Source organism: Cyanidioschyzon merolae, chromosome 14, assembly GCF_000091205.1.
Source record: "Cyanidioschyzon merolae strain 10D DNA, chromosome 14, complete genome".
Classification (NCBI taxonomy): domain Eukaryota; phylum Rhodophyta; class Bangiophyceae; order Cyanidiales; family Cyanidiaceae; genus Cyanidioschyzon; species Cyanidioschyzon merolae.
Genome location: NC_010140.1, coordinates 85,175 through 106,264, shown reverse-complemented (window position 1 = coordinate 106,264; position 21,090 = coordinate 85,175). Strand labels below are relative to the sequence as shown.

At 55.7% G+C, this 21,090-nt stretch overlaps 5 protein-coding genes and 1 non-coding gene across 6 annotated transcripts, besides 5 other annotated features; 3 read left to right on the top strand and 3 right to left on the bottom strand.

The window, feature by feature from the left end:
* Positions 1 to 744: 744 nt before the first annotated feature.
* Positions 745 to 1,616: a sequence feature (possible transcribed region).
* Positions 1,038 to 2,555: a sequence feature (possible transcribed region).
* CYME_CMN044T lies at positions 2,468 to 4,027 on the bottom strand. Its single transcript, XR_002461465.1, has one exon. It is a non-coding gene; the product is annotated as a hypothetical transcript (transcript).
* A 281-nt stretch (positions 4,028 to 4,308) lies between these two features.
* CYME_CMN043C (hypothetical protein) lies at positions 4,309 to 5,019 on the top strand (the record flags this gene model as incomplete). Its single annotated transcript, XM_005537159.1, has 1 exon — positions 4,309 to 5,019. One exon carries the CDS (start codon positions 4,309 to 4,311, stop codon positions 5,017 to 5,019), a length of 711 nt encoding a protein of 236 aa, XP_005537216.1.
* A 2,101-nt stretch (positions 5,020 to 7,120) lies between these two features.
* Positions 7,121 to 9,595, top strand: CYME_CMN042C (hypothetical protein; the record flags this gene model as incomplete). The annotated part of the gene is made up of 1 exon (XM_005537158.1): positions 7,121 to 9,595. The coding sequence occupies one exon, from the start codon at positions 7,121 to 7,123 to the stop codon at positions 9,593 to 9,595; it is 2,475 nt and encodes an 824-aa protein (XP_005537215.1).
* A 46-nt stretch (positions 9,596 to 9,641) lies between these two features.
* CYME_CMN041C (hypothetical protein) lies at positions 9,642 to 11,864 on the bottom strand (the record flags this gene model as incomplete). Its single annotated transcript, XM_005537157.1, has 1 exon — positions 9,642 to 11,864. The coding sequence occupies one exon, from the start codon at positions 11,862 to 11,864 to the stop codon at positions 9,642 to 9,644; it is 2,223 nt and encodes a 740-aa protein (XP_005537214.1).
* A 475-nt stretch (positions 11,865 to 12,339) lies between these two features.
* Positions 12,340 to 13,558: a sequence feature (possible transcribed region).
* A 420-nt stretch (positions 13,559 to 13,978) lies between these two features.
* Positions 13,979 to 16,123, top strand: CYME_CMN039C (probable endopeptidase IV, signal peptide peptidase, SppA; the record flags this gene model as incomplete). Its single annotated transcript, XM_005537156.1, has 1 exon — positions 13,979 to 16,123. One exon carries the CDS (start codon positions 13,979 to 13,981, stop codon positions 16,121 to 16,123), a length of 2,145 nt encoding a protein of 714 aa, XP_005537213.1.
* Positions 16,124 to 16,747: 624 nt separating this feature from the next.
* On the bottom strand, positions 16,748 to 17,305 carry CYME_CMN038C (hypothetical protein, conserved; the record flags this gene model as incomplete). Its single annotated transcript, XM_005537155.1, has 1 exon — positions 16,748 to 17,305. The coding sequence occupies one exon, from the start codon at positions 17,303 to 17,305 to the stop codon at positions 16,748 to 16,750; it is 558 nt and encodes a 185-aa protein (XP_005537212.1).
* Positions 17,306 to 17,338: 33 nt separating this feature from the next.
* Positions 17,339 to 19,583: a sequence feature (repetitive element).
* Positions 19,584 to 20,794: 1,211 nt separating this feature from the next.
* Positions 20,795 to 21,090: part of a sequence feature (repetitive element) that runs on past the window's edge.

Here is a 21,090-nt window from a genome sequence, read left to right as displayed (position 1 = left end):
AACCGTCGCGTATGCGTCGTCGTTCGCTGCTCGCCCTTCAACAGTGTTGCTTGCTTCGCACAGGGCCTTATGCGCACTGGTGCCAGAGCAACAACCCCAAGCGCTTGCGTCAGAAAAGGGGACCTTTGAGCCCCGCTAGTCGTGCTCAGCTAAGGGACGCGAACAACGCTGCGTCCAGCTGGCTGGCAGTCTCCGCGCGCACCGGAGTACACGTTCTCCCGCTGGCCTGTGCTGCAGAGCCTCAGGGGTGTGTTTAGATCTTCGATATTTAGGATCTTTACGGACAGGGGCATCAGGGCATCGCTGCCTACGCAGATCGCGTATGCAGTCGCTATATCAGCACGTTCTTTTTCTCTACATCTCTCACACGCATTCAAGAAAACGGAGGGTATCCTGCAGAATGGAGACAGGAACAGGAAACACAAGGTGTTGTCACCGGTAGTTCACGAGAAAACAGCCTTACTTGGACAAGTCAGTCAGTCCAGGGTCAGCGGCTGGATGAAGCTACCCACTCGTATTCTGCATGATGAACGATTCGCACTCAATGCGGACGGTACCAAACCCTGTGTTGATCAGTGTGTCTCCTCGTCAATTTACGCCACTCCATTTCTTCGATACGGAATTCCACGGAAGCAGTCATCGACTGTGATGATGCCGTACCGTCGGTACGAGCGGCACCAAAGAGACACAGACGGATACAGAAGGGAATGCACTTGTATGGGAGACTGTTTCGTGCTGAACGACACAATTTATCGATTTCGCACTGCGGCGCCAATGATTCTCACATGAGGTGCTCGGTTTCCGGATTACGCCACAAAGGGACTTGTTCGGGAGCGATGGTGGACCCGCACAAGGGTACCCAACGAGGCGCGAACGACGGATCCCAAAGCACAGATAAGCGAGCATTCCGACACCATCAGGCCCAGAGGCAACTTCATTGCAGAGCCACCTAGTGATCGCCCAGCAGACGGCTTCGTTCAGCACCTCATACTCCGTCGAAGCGCTCCGTTGCGTCTCTATCACGCATTCTTCTGGGTTGATCGTTGGGTACGATGCGCCCCCTTACTCGAAAGCGCTCAAGGCGCGCGCAGCCGAGCGGACGCAAAGGCGAAGAGGCCGCTCCGCCACGAGCAGGAGGATCCCTCAGACGAAGAGGATGTACAGGGACAGGAAGGAAAAGCTCACGGATCGGGCGCATGACGCCGGAACCACTCTCGACGCCTCCCTGCTAAGACACGTCAGCAGGGAGAATATTCAGTAAAGCGAGATACAGGTCGCCAATTGGCGTCGCGTTGCTTCGCACTCGATGAGGACTCTCTCAGTTTCGCGCGCTGTGACGCAGCTCGTTCACCAACAATGCGTACGTGTTGCGGGCGCAGGGCTGCCAGCTGTCCACATTGCTCTGCGCTTTTTACGGCTGAACCCGCCCCGAGGGACAGCGTGAATGAAGCCCGGTACAAAACCCGCAACACGGCCTGATCTTCGGGTCAGAGACTCGCACCCACAGTCCGCAGAATACCTTGAAAGGTCGACGCACCACGTCCTTGATCGGGACCTCGACAGCGCAGGTGCCGAAAAGTATCCTTTCGGGCAGCGCGACGCATTTCCAACTGTTCAAGCTAGATGCGGGGAAAGGCTTCGCTGTGCGCGTGATTCCCAGGTCAGATAGCGCCATGGCCTTCGCTGTGCGTCTAGAGCGCGGGGACGGAGCCGAAGGCCTCAATGCGAAGCAGATGAAGCTGCTCAGTTTTCTTTGATAGGTAACCCATGGAGCAGGGCGCGCTATAACGCAGAAATGCTGGACGCCTGCTCATGCAATGAGCATGCCGAAATACAGAAGTAAATACAGAAATGCGCGCTGCACGATGCCCGCCGATGTGTTCAGGACGACATACACGTGTCATGAGCACGGGCGCGTGTCGAATCCGGTAGAGAATCAGAGAGCGAAACAGAGACAGACGCACGAGATGGCGTACGGTAAGCCGCTCGACCATGAGATGCAGCGGCAATCAAAGGCGTGAGGCTCGCTGCGTCGTGACGCCAGCAGCAAGTACACACACATACCCGTCCATACTGCATCGAGACTTGAACCCCTCGATCAACCTCAGGCAATATCTCGTGCTTCCAGATCGTCCACCGGCTTTACGTCGAGCGAGCTTGCCAGGGAATCGACTCTTACTGATGCAGACGCTGCGCTGCAACGCTGTGGAGTTCGGATGCAATAAAGACGTTAGGAAACAGGGGGAAGATTCGGATCCTCGCCTGCGCCAAGACACTGGTATGGTACTGGTCAGCTGTCGAGCGAGGCTGGAACGCCACATATATTCCGTGATAACGATTTTCCTGGGGATTCAGCGACGCTGATGCTGTTCCATGATTCGATATTACCGAGTATTTGATCGGGTGCGCATGTCCGGATGCAAGAGCGCTTGAAGATTTATGATCACCACCGCTGTCGCCTCCAAAAGTGCGCATCTTTCCTTGCAGACTTTATTCGTAGATTTTGAGCGCGTCTGGAGATCGCATCCGGACCGTGATTATGTCTGGTGTTACAGTGACTAAACTCTCAGTGAATACGCTGAGCTAGCCACGAGTGCATCCGTAGGCGGCAAGTTGGAGAGTCTTTCCCGAGCAACAGATTCACATCGCGCCGCTAGTTTCGCGCTTTCTCTTTAAACTCTATGGTTCAGAGCTCGCTGTGCATGAGATCATCCAGCAGCTGATGTCGTGCCTGCATACACCGTAACTGCTCAGCGATCTATCAAGGAAGCACAAGCTTTATCCTGACGTGCAGCTTACCACCGAATACTCAGTCTTTCTATCCTGTTACCTCGCGTATAAAACCGCGTATGGAGCGGTTCTGTCAGTGTTTGCGCGGCCTGCATGCCTGCAGTCGTGCAAAGTTCGTCCCCGATATGATTTCTCGGCATTGTACGACATCCAGGTAAAGGCTCTCCGAATCTCTTCTTTGGACGCAAAGTTTATCGTGTCGATACGCGGAAACCGAATGTCCCAAGTTGCCGCAAACATTCAGTACAGAGCATGCTCCGCTCTGTAAATGGCGGGACTGCAACCCAAAAACCCCATCATCATCATCAACATCATTATCGTAACGAGCAACAAGTCCAGAGGCGAGTGTCCCTGAGCCCTGTGTAAAACGCGGGGCATGCCGTCAAAAAATTACGGTGTGTGTGCAGGCCTCGCAACGACGCCTGCAAAAGCATCATGTCTGCGTCCTCTTCACCAGACTGAAGAGGATCCCCGGCAACCAGAGCGTCGCAGCGACGATTCTCGCACAAATCCCCGACGATATTCTTCTGCCGCCACGCATGCAGATCGAAAACATGAATCCGCCGATAACAATTGCGTCCGAGGCCTCTCATCTTATACGCAAAAGATCGACTGCGAAAGGTATCAAAAGTGCTTGTTCCGGTGGAGGCGGGCCGCTGCACCGACCCCACTGGACCTGTGTGGCGTGTGCAGGTCGCACAGGCGTCGCGGGCTTTGCAACCAAAGCCAGCGCGGCACCTGCAAAACCTCTCAGAGAGTTCCCAATTTGTTGACGGCACCAGCGATCGCTGATGTAGAGGCCAGCTCGCCTTGGTCGCGGGCGCTGCGGCAGTCCACGTGCACACGGTCCTGGCAGTTCGGACTCCCGCTGCAACTCCCGTCCACAGGGTCGCTTGTGAGTGAGGCGCGCGGCCCCAGGATGATCATTACCCGTCTCGGAGACCACCTCAGTCGTTTTTCGAGAACGCACCGTACCAAGGCTCCTCAAAAATCTTGATCAGCTCTTGTACGAGGCTCCGGCACTCGGAGAAACGCTCGAGTCCAGCTCGCCGTGAACACTCGCGCAGTTCATCTTGCAACTTTTTTATTTCCTGCTCTCGTTCATAGAGCCGAATTGATCGTGCTCCATCGCGCTTTATCCGCTGTATCGCCGCCCTGCCTATCAGTTCATCGCTAAGTCGCTCCTCCATAGCGTACGGCCGAAAAATCGTCTCGTCCGTACACCTGCTTCTGCGTTCGACACGCTGGTGCCCGTCGTCCAGCAGCGGGGTGCGCAGATCGCGCGGCTCGCGGATGCATTGCATGCCCGCGCCGCACTGCACAGGCGCGTTCCCTCTCAGGAACGCGTGTATCCCACTGATGTCTATTATGTCTGATATAATCCATTTTGTTTCGCACCTGCTGCTCCCGATCGCGATCGCGTCGCACAGCGCACTCGCCTGCATTTCGTAGGAAGCGTTTATGGTTGCGAGGCGAGCAGTCGGCTTCGGCCGCTGCACCGGGCTATAGTTTTACGTTATGCGTGAGGACTGGGTCCAACGGGCTGTGGAGTTTCTGCAAAACGACGTTGTGAAAGACCCCGTTCAGGCTGCGCAGTTCCTCCGCGCCAAGGGTTACACGGAGGAGGAGCTCGCTGAAGCCTGGAGACGGGCGGGTAACAAGTTCGGTGAGGAATCGAAACCGCCGCCTCCTTTGGATTTGTCGCTGGGGAACGGCTACGTTCCACCAGCTGCAGTGGGTGTTGGTGTGCAGTCAAAGCGCGCAGTACCCGGAGCTTGGACGTGGGCCTGGCGCCTCGCGCTCACAGTTGGCGCTATCTCGGTGCTTCGGGAGTTTCTGCGAAAGTATGTCGTACCTGCGTACTTTCCTCAACAAAATAAAGCTGCCAAAAAACCAGCGAGTGAAGCAAGTGTGCTTCGCAGAGAACTGCGGCAGTTGCGCCAGTCCATTGAAGACCTGAGCGCGACGATTCGCACGATGAGCGATCAAGCCCAGCAACAATGGCGAGACACGCAAGAACAGCTGCGCGACTTGCGCACAGAAGTTCGGCAGTTGAGGTCTGCAAAACCCGCCGTTTTTTCATCGGCAGCGACGGAGTCGACAAGTGCGGGTAACGGGCCAGCGACGCATGGCACGCAGCCCGTTCTGGGAGAAGCGCAGACCGCTGCCCCGAACCCATGGACCTTACCTGATTTTGATAGCATCGAGCCGGCGGATCTGCCGACGTAACCTGTTTGTGACCTTGAAGGTCGACGAGCCCCCGCGCTATCAAGAGAGCTTCCAATGGGAACTCGGTGCCCGACGCCAAGGAGCGTTCCTGGTCAGGGCCTAGGGTCTTTGGAGATTTCTCCAAACTTGTACAGAAGTATCGTCAGGGCGAATCCCTGCATTTTTGCACTAGCACACGCAAACGATCTTGAAACATAGCGCCGACCCGAGCAGACGGGTTACGCATGGCCTTGCAGCGTTGACAAGCTGCGGAATATCCGTCTCAGGTGTGAGGCGATGGAATCGCAGTCGTGGGCGCCCCGGCTTGCAGGATCGCATCTGCGGGAAGCGAAGCCGACTAAAGTTTGACGTGTGCGCGCGCTCTCCTTGTCTGCGGTTTTCTGGACGAGGACGTACGTTAGGTGCAGTGCTCGACTCACTGCAAGCGAAGCACAGATATCTGCGTTTTGCCCGGCCAGGATAGGAACCAAGGACCTGACGCTCTTGGCGATCGGCATTAGCGGCGCGTGCACTTTACGCGGATGGTCGGTCGGCGCGTTTGCGGCGTCGCGATCACCCAGCACAATGGCGCTGCTTCGAATGAAGGAAAAGAACAGCGCGAACGAGGGCACGAAGAAGCTGCGATTCGCTTCGCATGCGCGCATCTGAGCCACATCGGTGACGGGGCTTGTCGTCGAAAATCATTCACTGCGGCACACAAAGCTGACGAGGCAGGTCCGAGCGACAGCATCGTTGTCTGCGTTTGCACAAACACACACACACACACAATGCCCAGGCGGGATGAAGCCCGAGCGGAAACGTGCGCTGCAACTGAACACACCGCTATCAACACCCCCGCATGATTGTCAACTATGTCGTGTTCGATAATGCCGTACGTCTTCGTGATCGATCCGTGAGACATAAAAGACGCGTATGCGGCAGGTAGTCAGTCGTTCGATATGCACGCTCGCGAACAATCATGACGTTTTATGGCCCAGACTCGGTTTGTCCTATACCTCGGAACCAAACCAAGGGAAAAATGAATGGCATTGCGGGAATGACGCGATCAGGGCAATACGCCGGCCTCGTATAAAGAAAACTGCCGTTTTGTCACGTTTACACCAGCGACCCTTCAGCCATGGCGATCGTACAGCTGCGGGACGTCCGCACTATAACAGCACGTCAATCGCTGCGTGTGCGATAGGCACAGCGCTATGCACAGCATACCCTTAGGGGAACGCTCGCTATAAGCGATCGCGCGGTGTCGGATCATCGATGTACAATAATTGGAAACTAAATATATAAATAGCTAATTTGATACTACGTGACCGATGAAAGAACGGAGCCCCTGTCAACAGCGCGCAAACGGAGGCGGTTTGCTAGCCCGCCGCCACCGCAGCTCGACTTCAATTCGCGGGGCCGTTACCTGATCCTCCTTTCATTTGGCTGGGCGACTGGCTTCCATCGAAGGCATCGCTGGCGCCTCGAAGAGCAATTGAGGCCAGGCGTCGAAGCTTACAGTTTCCGTGCAACTCGGGGTACGCTCCCGGGCGTTTCGTCTTTGTGATAAGCTGGGCTGATATTCTGCAGGCATCAGGCCGCAGAAACTCCAAGCGTAGTAGTAGTCGTTGTAGTGGTGGTCTCTGGATAGGCAGGTCAACGACGTTTGCGGCGCTTCGTGGCGTTCCCCTGAGGCTGGCAGTGCACGCTCATCTGGTGTTTAGACGCTTGAGAGACGCTCACGTTGTTGGTAGATCTCTATCGGTTGAAGCTATTTCGCTGCAAATCTTGGTTTAAGGTTGCAAGGGTGGAACTAGTGCTGCTGCACAACCCCGAGAGCAACGCAATTTGTTACACTGTTGCGAGCGCGCGACGCTGAACGTACCAGAGGGCAACCTCTGGTGATCCCAGCGGCTACTGCTATAACGCTGACCGCAACACGACTGCGTTTGCCCGCTCACCTCCCTTGAAATTTCGCTCTGCAAGGGAGCGCGAACAAGCGTTTTGTCTGTCCGTCCAGGGACTGGAAGCTCCTGGGTCACGTTCTGCGACTCCGCAGAGAACGACACACATTGAGAGCGGATACGCCCACAATTATTCGCGGAGTACACGGTGAAAACCCATGAGTGCTCCGTCGAGAACCGAAAAGATGATGGAGTGCGGCGTTCTGACCACATGGAGCGCTGGGCAGATCCGACAGACAAGGACTTTAGCGGTCTCGCCGGAAACCAGCGATACCGAGTGCCCGCCGTCACCGAGCGGTGACTCGATGCTCGCGTATGCTTGCGCGGACAGCTTCGCCCGGACCAAGCGAGCTCAATGGTATATCGAAGTTGACTCGGAGGCGAGGCGATGGAGTCTGCGGTGCCACCATAGGTCAGCTGACGAGCTTCTCAGTAGGATCATTCACGTTCTGGAGGACATTTCGCTGGAAGTTGAGGGCTTTGAGTGGAAATCTGCGGCACTGCAGCACTCTCCTGAGCCAAATGAAACCGCTCATGGCATGTTACAAGTCTTTGGAGGATACCAAATACACAAACAACGTGCTGGGGTTGAGCGAATGTTACGGCTAGCTCTCTATCGTACTGACAGTTTCGACGACGTATTATTGGATGACTACTTTGCGGGCGAAGACGATGACGACCGCAGCGCATCCGGCGTTCAGGTCAGAGATGATACCGCATGGGTCCACTTTATCGACCAGTGGCGACGACGGGGTGAATGCGTTGTGACCGTGCGAAGCGCGGCCTGCACAGCAACCGCCCTTGAACAAATCATAGAATATTTAGGTCAGGAAGGCTTTGTCGTGCGCAGCGCTGAAATCATTGCGGGCGGCTATAATCGTCGAGTCGTCACTCCCGAAACACCTTCCTGTCCCTGTGCTGAATGCCTCGTGCAGGCGCAGCAGCTGTGGGCCGCAGCGCAGGCCGATGCTCTGAATGCCAGAGTCCCATTGACGTTACTGCTTGGCCTGACGGGCTCTGCAAGCCACATAGCCCACTTGATTGGTGTGAGACTGGATCGCTTACGTGCACTTTGCACAAAACTGGCCGGCCCCGAGTGCTCCGTTGAAGTCTATCCACCGCACACGGCGGTGGTCGTGGCCGCTCTGGAAGATGGGCCCGGCGTCGGCAGGGGCATTAGTCTCTACATCCCGCGCGTCTCTGATCTGGAGTCGTTCTCAGAATATGATGATACACGCTCGATTAGGACGCAGCGCATGACGCCATACGGGGTCGAGCATCCTTGTCGCCGGTCGTCTGACGGCTCTGGTACGGAAACAACTTGCTTGAGCGCGTCACCGCCCCGCTACTGCTTGGCCACCACTGGCGCCAACGGCAGTTTTAGCCAGACAGCGGTGAAGGTTCAGCACTGCGATCTGGGGCATGCATCGGAGGCATCGGTTTTATCCATGGCGGGCCACGAGGCCTGCAACGAGCAGACAGCGCAGCGAACAGGACCCGTGCGCAGCGACTCGGAGGCGGAGCTCGTCACAAAACGTCGCCAAACGAGCGCTCGAATGCGCATGCCCGATGAGCCCGTCGCTCGGATTCCAGTCGAGAAAGTGCCAGTCTTGAAGACGGACGCTGTCGGAGCTGGGCGAGACATTTCGCTGGTGTCTGATGACACACTACAGGAAAGCGACACAACACGCTCCTCTTCCGAAGAGCAGGAGGTGATGCGAGGCGCGGAGCTAGCAGGGGTTTCGTTCCGTTCGCCTTCGGCGTTTGCATCAAGCGCATGGTCGCCATCCGAGACGCGAACACCCGACACGATCACTGCTGCGGAGGCATCGGCTGCGCTGCGCGCACCGCCTCCCGGTATCGCTGCCGTCAGCAACAGCGAAATAGCCGGCACCACGCTGAACCAAGAACACTTGGCCGATGCGCTACGCTATCTGTTTGCGCCGGACATACCCCGTGTCTCAGTGGAACATGAAACCTCAACGCAGTTCCGCGTTGTCGTACACACCCATTCACGCCCCGGCATTGGCCTTGACTTGATCAGAGCGTTCCGCGCACTCCGTTGCACCATTGTTCGAGGGCGCCTCTCCGACCCGCGCGATACACGGCCGCCTCTGAAACGCCTCGGAGCCAGCAGCGCTACCGACACACCCCAGGCCGTTGTTGCCGAGCTCCTGCTCCAAGTGCCTGCTCTAGCAAGCGCCGACATGCTGGACACCAAAGGCGGCAGCTCGGGCACCGCTGATTCAGGCATTGAGCGCTGGAAAGCGCGTTTACGAAACATCGTCTTCGACGCCGTGGCGAATCCGATTTGCATGCGCAATGCGCGAGACGGCGCGGTCACCTGCGTGGCGTTGCATGCGTACGCGCACACGTGTCAACTCGGCGATCTGCTGCGCTTTATGCATGCTGCGCGGATGCGTGTACGTCGCGCACGCATCCGCACCTTTGGAACACGCATCTACGAATGCGTGCAGTTCACGGATATGGTGATGCAAAAGGCGGTACCTTCGATGCTGTGGGCAGATTTACGGGCGCGCATGTTGGCCGCGCTCTTCCACACGGACTGCACTGGACTGGTGTTTCCGGCACGCACGAAAAGCATTCACTCGCGATCGTTTCCCGCTAATTGAGGATATGCTTTGGTGCGCGCGTGCGTATGTGCGTGTGGTGACGCTATCAAGGCGTCTCGGGGGTGCGTCCGAGCGCACACAAAGGCCCCGGTGGGCACGGCACGTCGGCTGCGAGGCGGCGAAGCGCCTCCGAGGGGCTTGCGTCGAGAGCGGCTCGCCATTTTGGGCAGGTAACGCGCTGCCATTGACGAAACTGTCGTCGTAAAGCGGCATCAAGGCAGGCGAGATCATCGTTGGGGCATGTTGGATCGGCGTAGCCAAGCGAGCGCACATACCCATTCAGACGCAGGCAGATGCCCTGATTCAGTGCAAGAAACTGCCGAATCATGACACAGAGCGATGCAATGGCCGGTGTTGTGGCGGCGGTCGACGACTCGAGTCCACACGGCGCTGGGCGACAGCAATGCGGAACGGCGGCGGCGCTGACGGCCTGCTGCGGCTTCCCGGGCGACGGACGAGCGCCAGCGCGTTCGGTGGCGTTATTCGCGGGGGATTCCAAATGGTTGACGGGTGCCAGCACCTTGGAGCGCTTCTTATCAGTGGTGTTTTGGTCGGCGGGCGTCAGCTCGTGGACCACTTGGGCAAAGTAGGCGTCGAGCGCTTCGATGAGGGTGCACCAGGATGCGCCCTGGGCATGCTCGCCGTGTAGATTCGCAACGCAGGTACGCCAGGCTGGGTCCACGACATCCCGGTAGAAACACTGGATAACAGCTTGCAGGCATTGATGAAGATGTGCACGAAAGAGTGCACAGTTCGCCAGCGGCGTTCGAATGGCGGCGCTTCCGGCACGGTCATGCGCTGCTGGGGCCGGCATTCGACGACCTGGGGCCGCCCAGCGCTTGAGGTCCTGATAGAGGCGGCTGTGCTCGTGCGCCGCTACAGCAAGCTGGTACTGGGTAAGGCGTAGTTTCCAAAAAACGCCGTAGAGGCGCTTGTACTCTCCAAAATGGGGGCATTGCCGAATAAGGTAATCAATCGGATCCGGAAATAGATAGGTAAGCGTAAACGCATTGGCGATACAGTCCTGATCGCGAGTCTGGGGACGCGCGAGATACACATCGAGGCGGTCGAGCAGGTGCTCTGTGGCAGCTCGCCCCGCGCGATGCAGCCCAGTGTGCGTCAGCGCTTCAACCAGTGCCTGCAGAAGGGCACTGCGTTCAACACTCGCGGTTGCACGCAGCATGACAGGCTCCAACTTTTCTGTCAAATGCAGGGCGAAATCGCCGTCTTCGAGCAACACGAAATGGCGATGGATACTCAGATGGTGCACGAGATGATATTGGTCCAGAAAGAGCGAGCGAACCGGGACTCCGCTGCCAGGTCCATCCGATGCGCACAACGATCCGAGCCATGCAAGGAACGATGAGGTACGGGCAAGCGTTGCGGGCGGACTGTATTGCGAATCAAGAAGCACCGCATCGTTCTGGAAAGTTGCGCACTGTGCCCATTTGTCCCAGAGAAACCGCGAGAGTCCCGCGTGGAACAAACGCTCTACAAGCGGTTTTGGTATCCAATATGGTACGCATTCGGGGTGCAAAGCAGGGAATTTTCGGTCATCAAGCTGGATGAAAAACTCGAAGCCCGCATCCTTGAGATCGCCGTACGCGACCCAGGAAATCACCATTCTTTGTAAGGGCTGAACAACTTCGGAAAAGATTCGACCCATGGTGTGAATGACCGCGGGGTCGCCATGGTTCTGCAACCTCCCCACGAGGTTCAGAATGGAAACTGCATCGTTTGCGGTATTTGCTGCCTCAGCGGCAGCTTCAGCGATCATGGCTAACCAACGCAGCAGCGTACAACGATGAGGCTCAATGAGCATTGCCAGTTGCTGGAGACAGAGTCGATTCTGGAGAAGCATGCGTTCCGCTTGATCCAAAGTCAAATGGTAGGGCTGGAGCTCTGCAACGAGCGCACTTCGTAGAGCAGCTCGCGTTCGACTCTCTTGCGCAGGGGTTGAATCCTTGCAGACACGCCAGCGCTCTTTCATCGATCCCGGGAGTGGATGCGGCTGCACAAACGGCCGGATTCGGTGAGCATACAGCCAACCAGCCTCGGCAACCGACCGCACCAAGTGTACGACAGAGTCATCAATTGCGTGGCTCAAGTTTGCGACCTGAAAGAAAGACGTTTCTCCTTCATGCCGAAGAACTTCACTGGGTGCGCCCTTGAGAACTGCAAGTAGCTCCGGGAGGAGCCGCAACTCAGCCTCGGTTGCTGGCGGCTCCATCGCAACACGCTCTCCGACAACGCTCACTCCTTGCGTCATGGGAATCTGTTGAAGGCGGTCAGAGGCTCGCTTTCCACACACACACACACACACCGCAGTACTGGTTACTCCGGAAACGCGCGCGCGCACGAACTACAGTGGCCCCGACGAGCGCCCGGGACTCGAGCCAGGTGCTAAAAACAAGTACCGCAAAAGACTTTAGCAATCTATGGCGGTGCTTCGGTACACACAGCTATCCCTTGCTCTGGCTTTTCGAAGACGTTACCAGCCCTGAAGTGTCACCTGGAGGCGCTGGATGCCTCCGGCAGACGAGCGTACGCCCGCAGCAGATTCACGCATCGCGCCGCCGCCTCCGCGCGCACCGATGCAGTGCACAGCTGCGGTTGCGATTGCGCGCTGCTTCTGGGGATCGCGTTTGAATACGGTACGATGATCGCGCGGGTACCTATGTACCGACGTGCTGACGCCGCTCCGTCTCTATCGACCGGCCGCCTGTTATTGGTTTCAAGTTCTCGTTTTACAGTTGGACTCGGAGAGTTTGTGGCACAAAATTGGATCGTGTCAACCCCTCGAATCTCTTCTCCAGTACCGCACATCACCTGATATTGAAAGCGGCGTTAAAGTCTCGATTCACGATCTGCATGTGTTTGTTGCCGCTGCTTGAACCCACTAGAGCGAGGAGTACTCGAACTCGCGCCCTTCGTGCCATTTCCTGCACCGTCAGGTCTCCGCACTTTTGTATATGCTCAGCCCTCCGCTGGCACTTTTCCATCTCGACCTCCAGAAGCGTATACCACAGCCCCTGGTGCACGTAGGACGTTCAGAACTCATCTGTCGGTATTGCGATGAAACGGTGTGTGCACTCCTTGCGCGCTCTTGTCGATGGAGCTGGTACGCTAGCTTTTTGGACACCCGGCGCCCTGCTGCGTATCCAATTACGAGCCTTTGACTCTTGTCCTGCTTGAGGGCGCTCAACTGATTCATGAACATGCCGCGTACCCGCTTCTTCCCTCTGCGAAGGTTCATGCGCTGACGAGCCCACCGGGGCTTTGGATACTCTCTTTCCACAGCTCCTCGGCATGAGCAGCTTGAGTTTCCGTGAATTCGAGAAAAGCTCGAAAGTCCGCTCCGCGCGACGCGACTTTGCTCATCGCGTCCAGGTACTCCTTCTGTTCAGCGTTGCAGGGTGCAGTATTTCTTGGGCTTCATTATCTCCGACTGTCGGCAATATGCAGCTCTCGAGAACTTCAAAAGACGCATCTCATTGTGGCGCAGGCTGCCGTCAATGTCATCTCCCAAATATGATGGTGTGCGTATCGACTGCGCTGTAGAAAATAATCACGGAAACGAACGCTACCTAGCAACGATATACGAATATTTGCCTCGACGGTACGTGTTGAAGCTGGCAAAATTGTTTCGCATGGTCGAAAGTTCACCTTTTAGTCGGGGCGTCCCGCGAGCCAGACGACTCCGCCGCGCTGAAACTTCATGCTCCACCAAGTGGTGGGTGCAATGGCGAGACTTGAGCAGCTCGCCCGCAACGCAGTTCAGTTCGGGACTAGGAGCTGGTGCGCTGCGTCTAGGAGTCGCCCGTGTTCGCAGGATTATCCTGGTAAATCTCTTCGCGCTGTTGCAGGCAGTAGGTCTGTCTGCGCAGCTTGCAGGCTCTCGTAATGATAGTGAATCCCGATTCCATGTTGGATAAACCAAGCACCGAGGCGGCGTCCTCATTAGTACGGCAAAGCCGTTCTGTCATTGAGATGCATTCGTGCCAACGGTACAAGCTCCACAAGGGACGCTTGCGGCATGCGCTCAGCGAACGATACAGCCTATGAAGCGATCAGTGTATCCGAGGAGTAGTATGGGTTACGGAGTTTGGAAGTAGGGGGTTTGATGGATGCTTAACCGCGCGCTGAAAAAAAATGAAAAGAAAAAGAAAAAAGCAAAAGCGCACAATCGGAGGACGCTGGCCTTGGTACGCGTCTTGGCAATGGGAAAAAATTTGCAGCATCTTTCGTTGCGCGTCTTGGTGAAACGTGCAACGACAGCTGCGTTGTGGACGCAGTTGCGAATTCCACCGCTTTCCGCTTGTCGTTTGTTCGCTGGAACGAAGGTTTTCGCAGTCTGCCAACGTGTTTGGAACGGAGCCCGCGATGCTCGTGTCAGCGGCGGCGTTCGTAGCGGCGCCGGCCGGCAGCGCTTCGCGTCTCCGTCAGCGCTCGAACAGGAGCGGCGTGCAGCGCCACAGAGAGAGCACTTCCCGTGCTCCTCGTTTGGCAAGAACGCGACGCGGGCGTGCTCCACGGCTCCCGCTGTCCGCGAGTCTTCACGAGGCTGGAGCTTCGCGCGACCCGCCAAACAGCGTCGTCAGCGAACTCGGCGAGGCCGCTGGCACGGTGAACTTCCCTGAGCCGTCCGCGGTGAACCATGTGCGCGTGCCGGGTGCGCTGGAGGCACATCGTTTGGAGTTCAAGCCACAGACGGGTTGGCTATGGCGGGTATGGCTTGCATGGAAGCTCGTGTTCGTGCGCGTCCGCCTTCGTCGCTATACGACAATAACCGTCGATCTCGAGGGCCCGTTTCCCGACAGCCACGCGGCTACCTTCCCCGCCGCCAGCAGCATCTCGCTGGAAGACTGGAAGCGAATATGCCGGAATGGAGCGCATGATCCGCGAATCTGCGCCATGTACGTCAAGATAGGTCCACTGGCATGCGGCTACGCTCGTTTGCAGGAAGCGCGCCGCTATCTCGACTACTTCCGACAATCAGGCAAACCGGTGATCGTTTACATGGCGGTAGCTTCCGAACGAGAGTACTATCTGGCGCTCGGCGCAGATGAGATCTACATGCCTCCGGAGGGTATCCTGTCGCTTCGGGGCATGAAAGTCTCCGCGAGCTTTCTACGCGGCGTCCTTGACAAGATCGGCATTGAGCCGCAAGTGAAGCGCATTGGCGCCTATAAATCAGCAGGCGATCAGCTTGCCAGACGCACGATGAGCGACGCCCAACGTGAAGTCCTCACATCGCTTCTGGAGCAACAGTATGAACATCTGTGCAGCGAGCTGAGCACACGAGTGGGTTCAGAGCCAGACCCTGCAGCCGTCGTGCATCGCATCCTGGACGATCCGCCCATGACGGTAGCCGAATGGAAAGCGCTCGGATTCGTAGATGGTATCTCCTATGAGAATGATCTTCTAGACAAGCTCAAAATGCGGTTTGTCGGCAAAGCCTGGGGTCTATCCGAAACCAGCGAAAAGGAGAGCAGCTCGAGCAGTGCAGACCGTCGCCTGCGACGATTGTTGGTGCGTCCATTGCGAGCAGTGGCCGCTAAGCGCTATCGGCGGGTGCGTCCGTCTGTGTTAGGCCTGCCCGAAGGGCGTCGCCGAGGTGTCACGAAAATTGGGGTGATTCGGGCGTTGGGCGCTATCCAAACGGGACGCAGCTCGTCGAACCCGTTATTCAGTCCCAGCATAGGCTCGGACACGCTTGTGGAGCAGTTGGAGCGAGCGAAAAACGATCGAAGCCTCGCAGCTGTGATACTTCGTGTTGATTCGCCCGGAGGCTCCGCGCTAGCATCGGACCTGATCTGGAACTCCATCCGCGAGCTGGCCAAGCGCAAGCCGGTCATTGCGAGTATGGGCGACGTTGCCGGTAGCGGTGGTTACTACATCAGCATGGGATGCCAGGCGATCGTGGCGGAACCTCTCACCCTAACAGGCAGCATCGGCGTTGTAACTGCCAAACCGTCTCTGCAACAACTCTTTGAGCGCATTGGATTTCGTCGAGAGGTTTTGAGTAGGGGGCGCTATGCGGAGCTCGATGTGGATTTTCGGCCCTTCACACCCGAAGAGGATGCCTATTTCACGCGGAGTACGGAGCGAGTCTACGAGTCGTTTGTGCGCAAGGCAGCGGAGAGCCGTGGTCGCCAACATCACGAGTTCGATCGCTACGCACAAGGACGTGTCTGGTCGGGTACGCAAGCGCTCGCCGTGGGGCTCGTCGATGCACTCGGCGGCTTTGATCGCGCTGTCGAGCTGTGTCGGGAACGTCTTGAACTAGCCGCAGATCGACCGCTGCGTTTCATGGAGGTGCGTCCACGATCGACAGGGCTTCTTGCGAGCCTCCTAGAGAATATGGGGGCGCTCCTGCTTGAAACGGGGTTTGGATCCCTGCTCCAATCGTTGGGTGCAAATCAGATTGCGGAAGCGCGTCTTGAAACGGCGTTGCCGGATGCATCGACGCCCCGGGTGGACAGCGTTCTCGCTGCTCTTTTACGATTCCTGAATCGCATGGAGTAGGGATGCGATTGGAAACCTGGCGATACCATGCTAGGCATGAATGGGCATCTTTAGAAACGCGCTCGTTATCGACAATGAGGGAGCTGATTGGATCGCGTGTAGACGAGTGCGCGCATGGAGGCAAGCCTTGCTGCTGAAGCTGCACGCTTTCACAGCAACGTAAAGCATAGCGCCAAGTGTGGCTGCTAACGGGCAAAGGAGTGGATACAGGCTCAGCTGCTGTATCTAGTGTTTTTATGTAGAACGCAACTCGCGTGAATACGCGTCAGCGCGGCACTTGACCAACCAAAATACCGGGCAAGTGCTAGGCTATGGCATGCGGCACAAAGGCACGGCCAGCACCGCGCTCCGCTATGATGGCGATAGCCTTGCGTGACGACGCGCTGCAGCACGGAGAGTGCATCGACATGCACTCAGATGCAGCCTGCCGCCCGTTCTCGTAAACTGCCGACTGCACTGATTCGCGAACTCGAATCCTGGTGTGCAGCGCGATACTGCGAGCCGCGTCTCGCGCTGCCGGCTTCTCAGCAGCGGCTCCTTGGCGTCTCAACACTGGACGCTAGCATCAGCGCACGTGTTCTGGCCCCTGGGTGTCGTCTTTATACTCGCAGCACTTCGATGTTTTTAAAGTAGCTTCAAATGGCCGGTGATTCTCTGGAGTTTGGCACTCTCGGCAGGCCCAACAGCCAGCACCGTAATCGTGCCCGCCACGACCTGCGTTCTCCCCGCGTCGCGTACGGCAAAAGTCGGTATACGAAGCTGCCGGGCCGCCCGTTCGATCGCCAACAGCTCTTTCAGTGAGCTGCAGCGCAGCGCAATTTTCGGCTGGCCGTTTCGATCCCAAGCAGCCAGCAGCGCGCGATCCGTACACCCTCTAAAAGCACCGACAGAGGCATGCCCGCATTGAGCGGCAATTTTGCCAGGGCTCATCTTCAGGTCACGACGTACGATGAGCATCAGTTTAACGTCAGCGGTGGTCCCTGACGGCGCCGACGCGAGCGGCACCAGCGAGGCGAACGGTGCATCAGCGGGCGTGCTGTCGATCACTGACCCAGCAGGCGCGCCCGATGCACTCGTGTCCAGCCCGCTGGCACCAGTTCGTTGGTGCTTGCTGCGGCGCCCTGCGAAAAGCCCCAGGAGAAAGCTAACCACGAGCGCTGGCCAAGCTGCGTCTGCCGTCATACCCAGCAGGCGCACCAGAGGCGTTGCTGTAGCGCGCGCCCCTGGAAACCAACGCCTTTCAAAAGAAAAACGCTGTCGCCAGTGGTACAGTAGTGGCGATCGCCGCGCCCCAGACTAGACATCACCAACTTACGTACAGACGCCTCGCAGTTTTCTTGGACCGGCCGCCTACTACTGCTTCCAACTTCTTCTCATATAGTTTGACTTTGAGAGGTTGTCCAATAAAGTTCATTCTTGTCCAGTTTGGAGGTCTCTTCTCCAGCACCGCACATCTCTTGATATTGATCGCGGCATTTAAGTCATGATTCACAAACTCCATACGTTTCTTACTATCATTGGTTGTACTCATTAGTGCAAGTAGCCCTCGAACTTTCGCCCTCCTTCCCATATGCTCTTCCGTCAGCGGTCCGTACTTTTGTATATCCTCAGGGCTTCGCTGACACTTCTCCATCTCGACCGTCTGAGGCGTGCACCCCAGTTCATGGTTTGTATAGGATGTTCGGAACTCATCTACAGGTATCGTAGCGAAGCGCCGTGCGCACTCCTTGTACGTTCTTGTCGTTGGAGTTGGCGTAGTTCCTTTTTTCGACGCCCAGCGCCCTGCTCGGTATGCTACTACGAGCCTCTGACTTTCATCCTCCTTCAAGGCGCTCAACTGACTGAAAAAGTTGGCGAATGCAAGCCGCTTCCCACAATACAGGTTCATAAGCAGACGAGCCCGTCGAGGCTTTGTATACTCCTCCCACAGCGAATCCCAATGAGCAACGCGAACTTCCATAATCTCCCGAAAAGCGTTAAAGTCCGCTCCTCGGCTCGTCACCTCGCTCAAAGCTTCCAGGTGCTCTTTCATTCCTGAATTCCATGTAATGATTTTCTTCCTTGCATTCATTACGCCGGATCCTCGGTGGTATCTCGCTCTCGAGAACCTCAACAGACGCATGCCTTTCTGACGTGTGTTACCGTCGTTACCATCTTCCGCACGCTTGGGAGCAGCGATGGTTACGATATTCGTAATCCCAGGGTCCGCGCCAACGACAAAGTTGTTATCCTGCACTTTCTGTGTGGCACAATCCGCCTCCTTCTCATCTTCATGCTTCGTCACGGACACTATCGAAGACGGAACTGGACGATCCGCCTTCAAGCGCCGATAGTGAATACACATGGCTACTCCATCGGTTTCGATCACCCCTGTGAATACCTTTTGTTTGCCCACTTTCAGACGTGTGAAATCAAACATATTCTTCCAGTACGTCTCCCGGTTTTCACCGGTACTCTCCTTCCTGCTGACATTAAACTCGGGGCTGAAGTCTTTCATGATGCCGTAAAGGATTCTGGAATCGATAGTCACAAAACGTGACTTGATGTTGGACAACGGAACGACGTTGAAGCGCTTACCCAGAAGCGCAGCCTTTCGTTTCCCCCGCTCTTCATTTTTTCCTCACTCAGCTTCATCTCTGCCTTGCGTTCGAGCTCACGGCCCAGAAACACAAAGTAACGCAGGACGAGGCGATAGTATCTTTCGTTATCTTTTTTCAACTCTGATATCTTTGCTGCTCGGTTCGCCAACCCCAGTACCGTACGATGCTCTTGTATAGCCGCTCGGATGACGGAATCCTCATTCATGCTCCTGAGTGATTTCTTCTCGTCGATGAATTCAATCTCATCTTCATGCTTGCGATCGTTCGTGTTGCCATTGACAATCGCCCATATCCCCTGACGAGTGAGACCGGGGTAGAGTGCAAAGATGGAGCGTATCATGAAGCTTTTGAGGTTCATTGTTAAATGGTTCTTTAGACTGGTGAGGTACTTCATCGCCCCGTAGATGTAAATATCCCAATCCCCCCTGTATCGAGTACCGTCGAAGCGGAACTCGGCGTAAATTTTGTGGAGGGCATGAACTCGCTCATTTCACCTAGACGTTTCCCCGGTGCCAAGCATAAAGTGATGAATAAAGGTTTTGTTGAAAAATTCACCCAGAATATCGACTGTTTTGATGTCCGTAACGTCATGATACCATTTTCTTAGGAAATGCAACATTCCTTGAGAAGCATCACGAACACCGCTGGAGTTCGGCTCGACACGGTTCCATATTGCCTCTCGAACGTTTTCCCTGTACGGATCCTTGGTATGTTGAAGAAGACAGGCTTTCACCGCCATCTCGTCGTACCGTCGTCTTTTGTGTAGCCTTTGACGTAGGGCCTTCCACTTTTACTTCTTCTTCTTATCCTGTTCCTTTGCACTTGGCACTGTTCTTCGTTTTTTCGGGCTGCCGGCGACATTGACGCCCAGGATCCTACACTTCCACTTCCGTAACTTTCCTTTTTCAATATAAAAACCGAAACCACTTTGGATGGGACAGCTATTACGCACGAAAAAGCACTTGAATACACTAGAGTGAAGGTTGAAACACGATTGAGGACAAACAATGTATTTTTCTACGACTTGAACATCGTTACAATTTGTACGTTAGAGCTACACGCTTCATTTTTCCGATGGAAAAACACTTATATTGACAATGGATCCCAGATTGTGCTATAAATGGGTATCGGATTCAGCGAAAGCGTCCATCATGCTGCATTCTAACTCCAGATTCCATTACGTATACTTCCTTTCAGATGTACTACTCGTCTCGTGCTTCCTGTCATTCGCCGGGTGCATGCGTTGATGCACCCGCCTTAGCGTCTAATCCGCTGATGCCGATGCATCACAGATACAGAGCAGCGTTGCCGTACTACTGAGGGCGTCGGATCGAGGAATGCTCCACCTGACACAGAGTTGGAGTATAGGATCATTCTGGGAGCCAGCAAGCTCCGCAGACAGACACACTGCCTGCGATAGCGTGAAGCTCTATACTAGGACTCCACCGCGACCGGATCGACGCCCAGATGCAGTTTAACTGCCGCTAGTACCAGAATAAACAGTGCTGCAGACGAATTGCTCAGATTTCAGTGCAGCACCCGCCACTGGGAGGCGAGCACGAAGCACGTGCCTGGGGTACTCGTCTGGCTCGCGGGTTTTTCCGTCGAGAAATTCAACTTTCGACAAAACGGGAATCGTGTTTCCTTTTTATCGTTTATCGTGCAGGGAAGATAAATTGGTATATCGTTGCTAGTTAATGGTTAGTCTCTGTTCTTTGCTCTGTATGCTGCGGTCGGTTAGCGCGCCGGGGAGATCAGGTCGTACGAGACAAGACGCACGTGTCGCCGTTGAAAGGAAACGCGAAATTGTGAAAATCCGTTTTCTTATTGTTCTACCGTACAAGTTGTATTTGCGTTAAAGTCGTAACAAATTAAAGTTGTTTAATGCAATTGTGTTTCAAACCTCAAGTTAGTGTATTCAAATCAATTTTAGCGATTCATATCAGAAGCGTTGAAAGAGCCTTCTTCTTCTTCAAAAATAATGAAAAAGTTGTGGAAAAGAAACTGGAGGATCCTGGACATCTGGTGTCGTCGACTGCCGGAGACTAAGGAAAAACATGGCGGAGCTAAAAGGAACATGAGAAGACGATGGAGCAAAAGAGGGAGGCCCGAGGTCAGAAGCTGAACGAAACACGACAGTACGACCAGATGGTGGTGAAAACCTGTCTTCTCGCACATATCAAGGATCCGTCCCGGCGAAAGCTGCGAGAGGCCATCAGAAACCGTATCGAGTCAGACTCCATGAGTGTTATGATGGCTTCTGCAGGTATAATGCATTTGGTGAAGGAGATGCGCGACGACGCAACGGGCATCAAAACAGTCGAGGTTCTGGAAGAATTTTTCGGCAAAACCTTTATTCGTCACCTG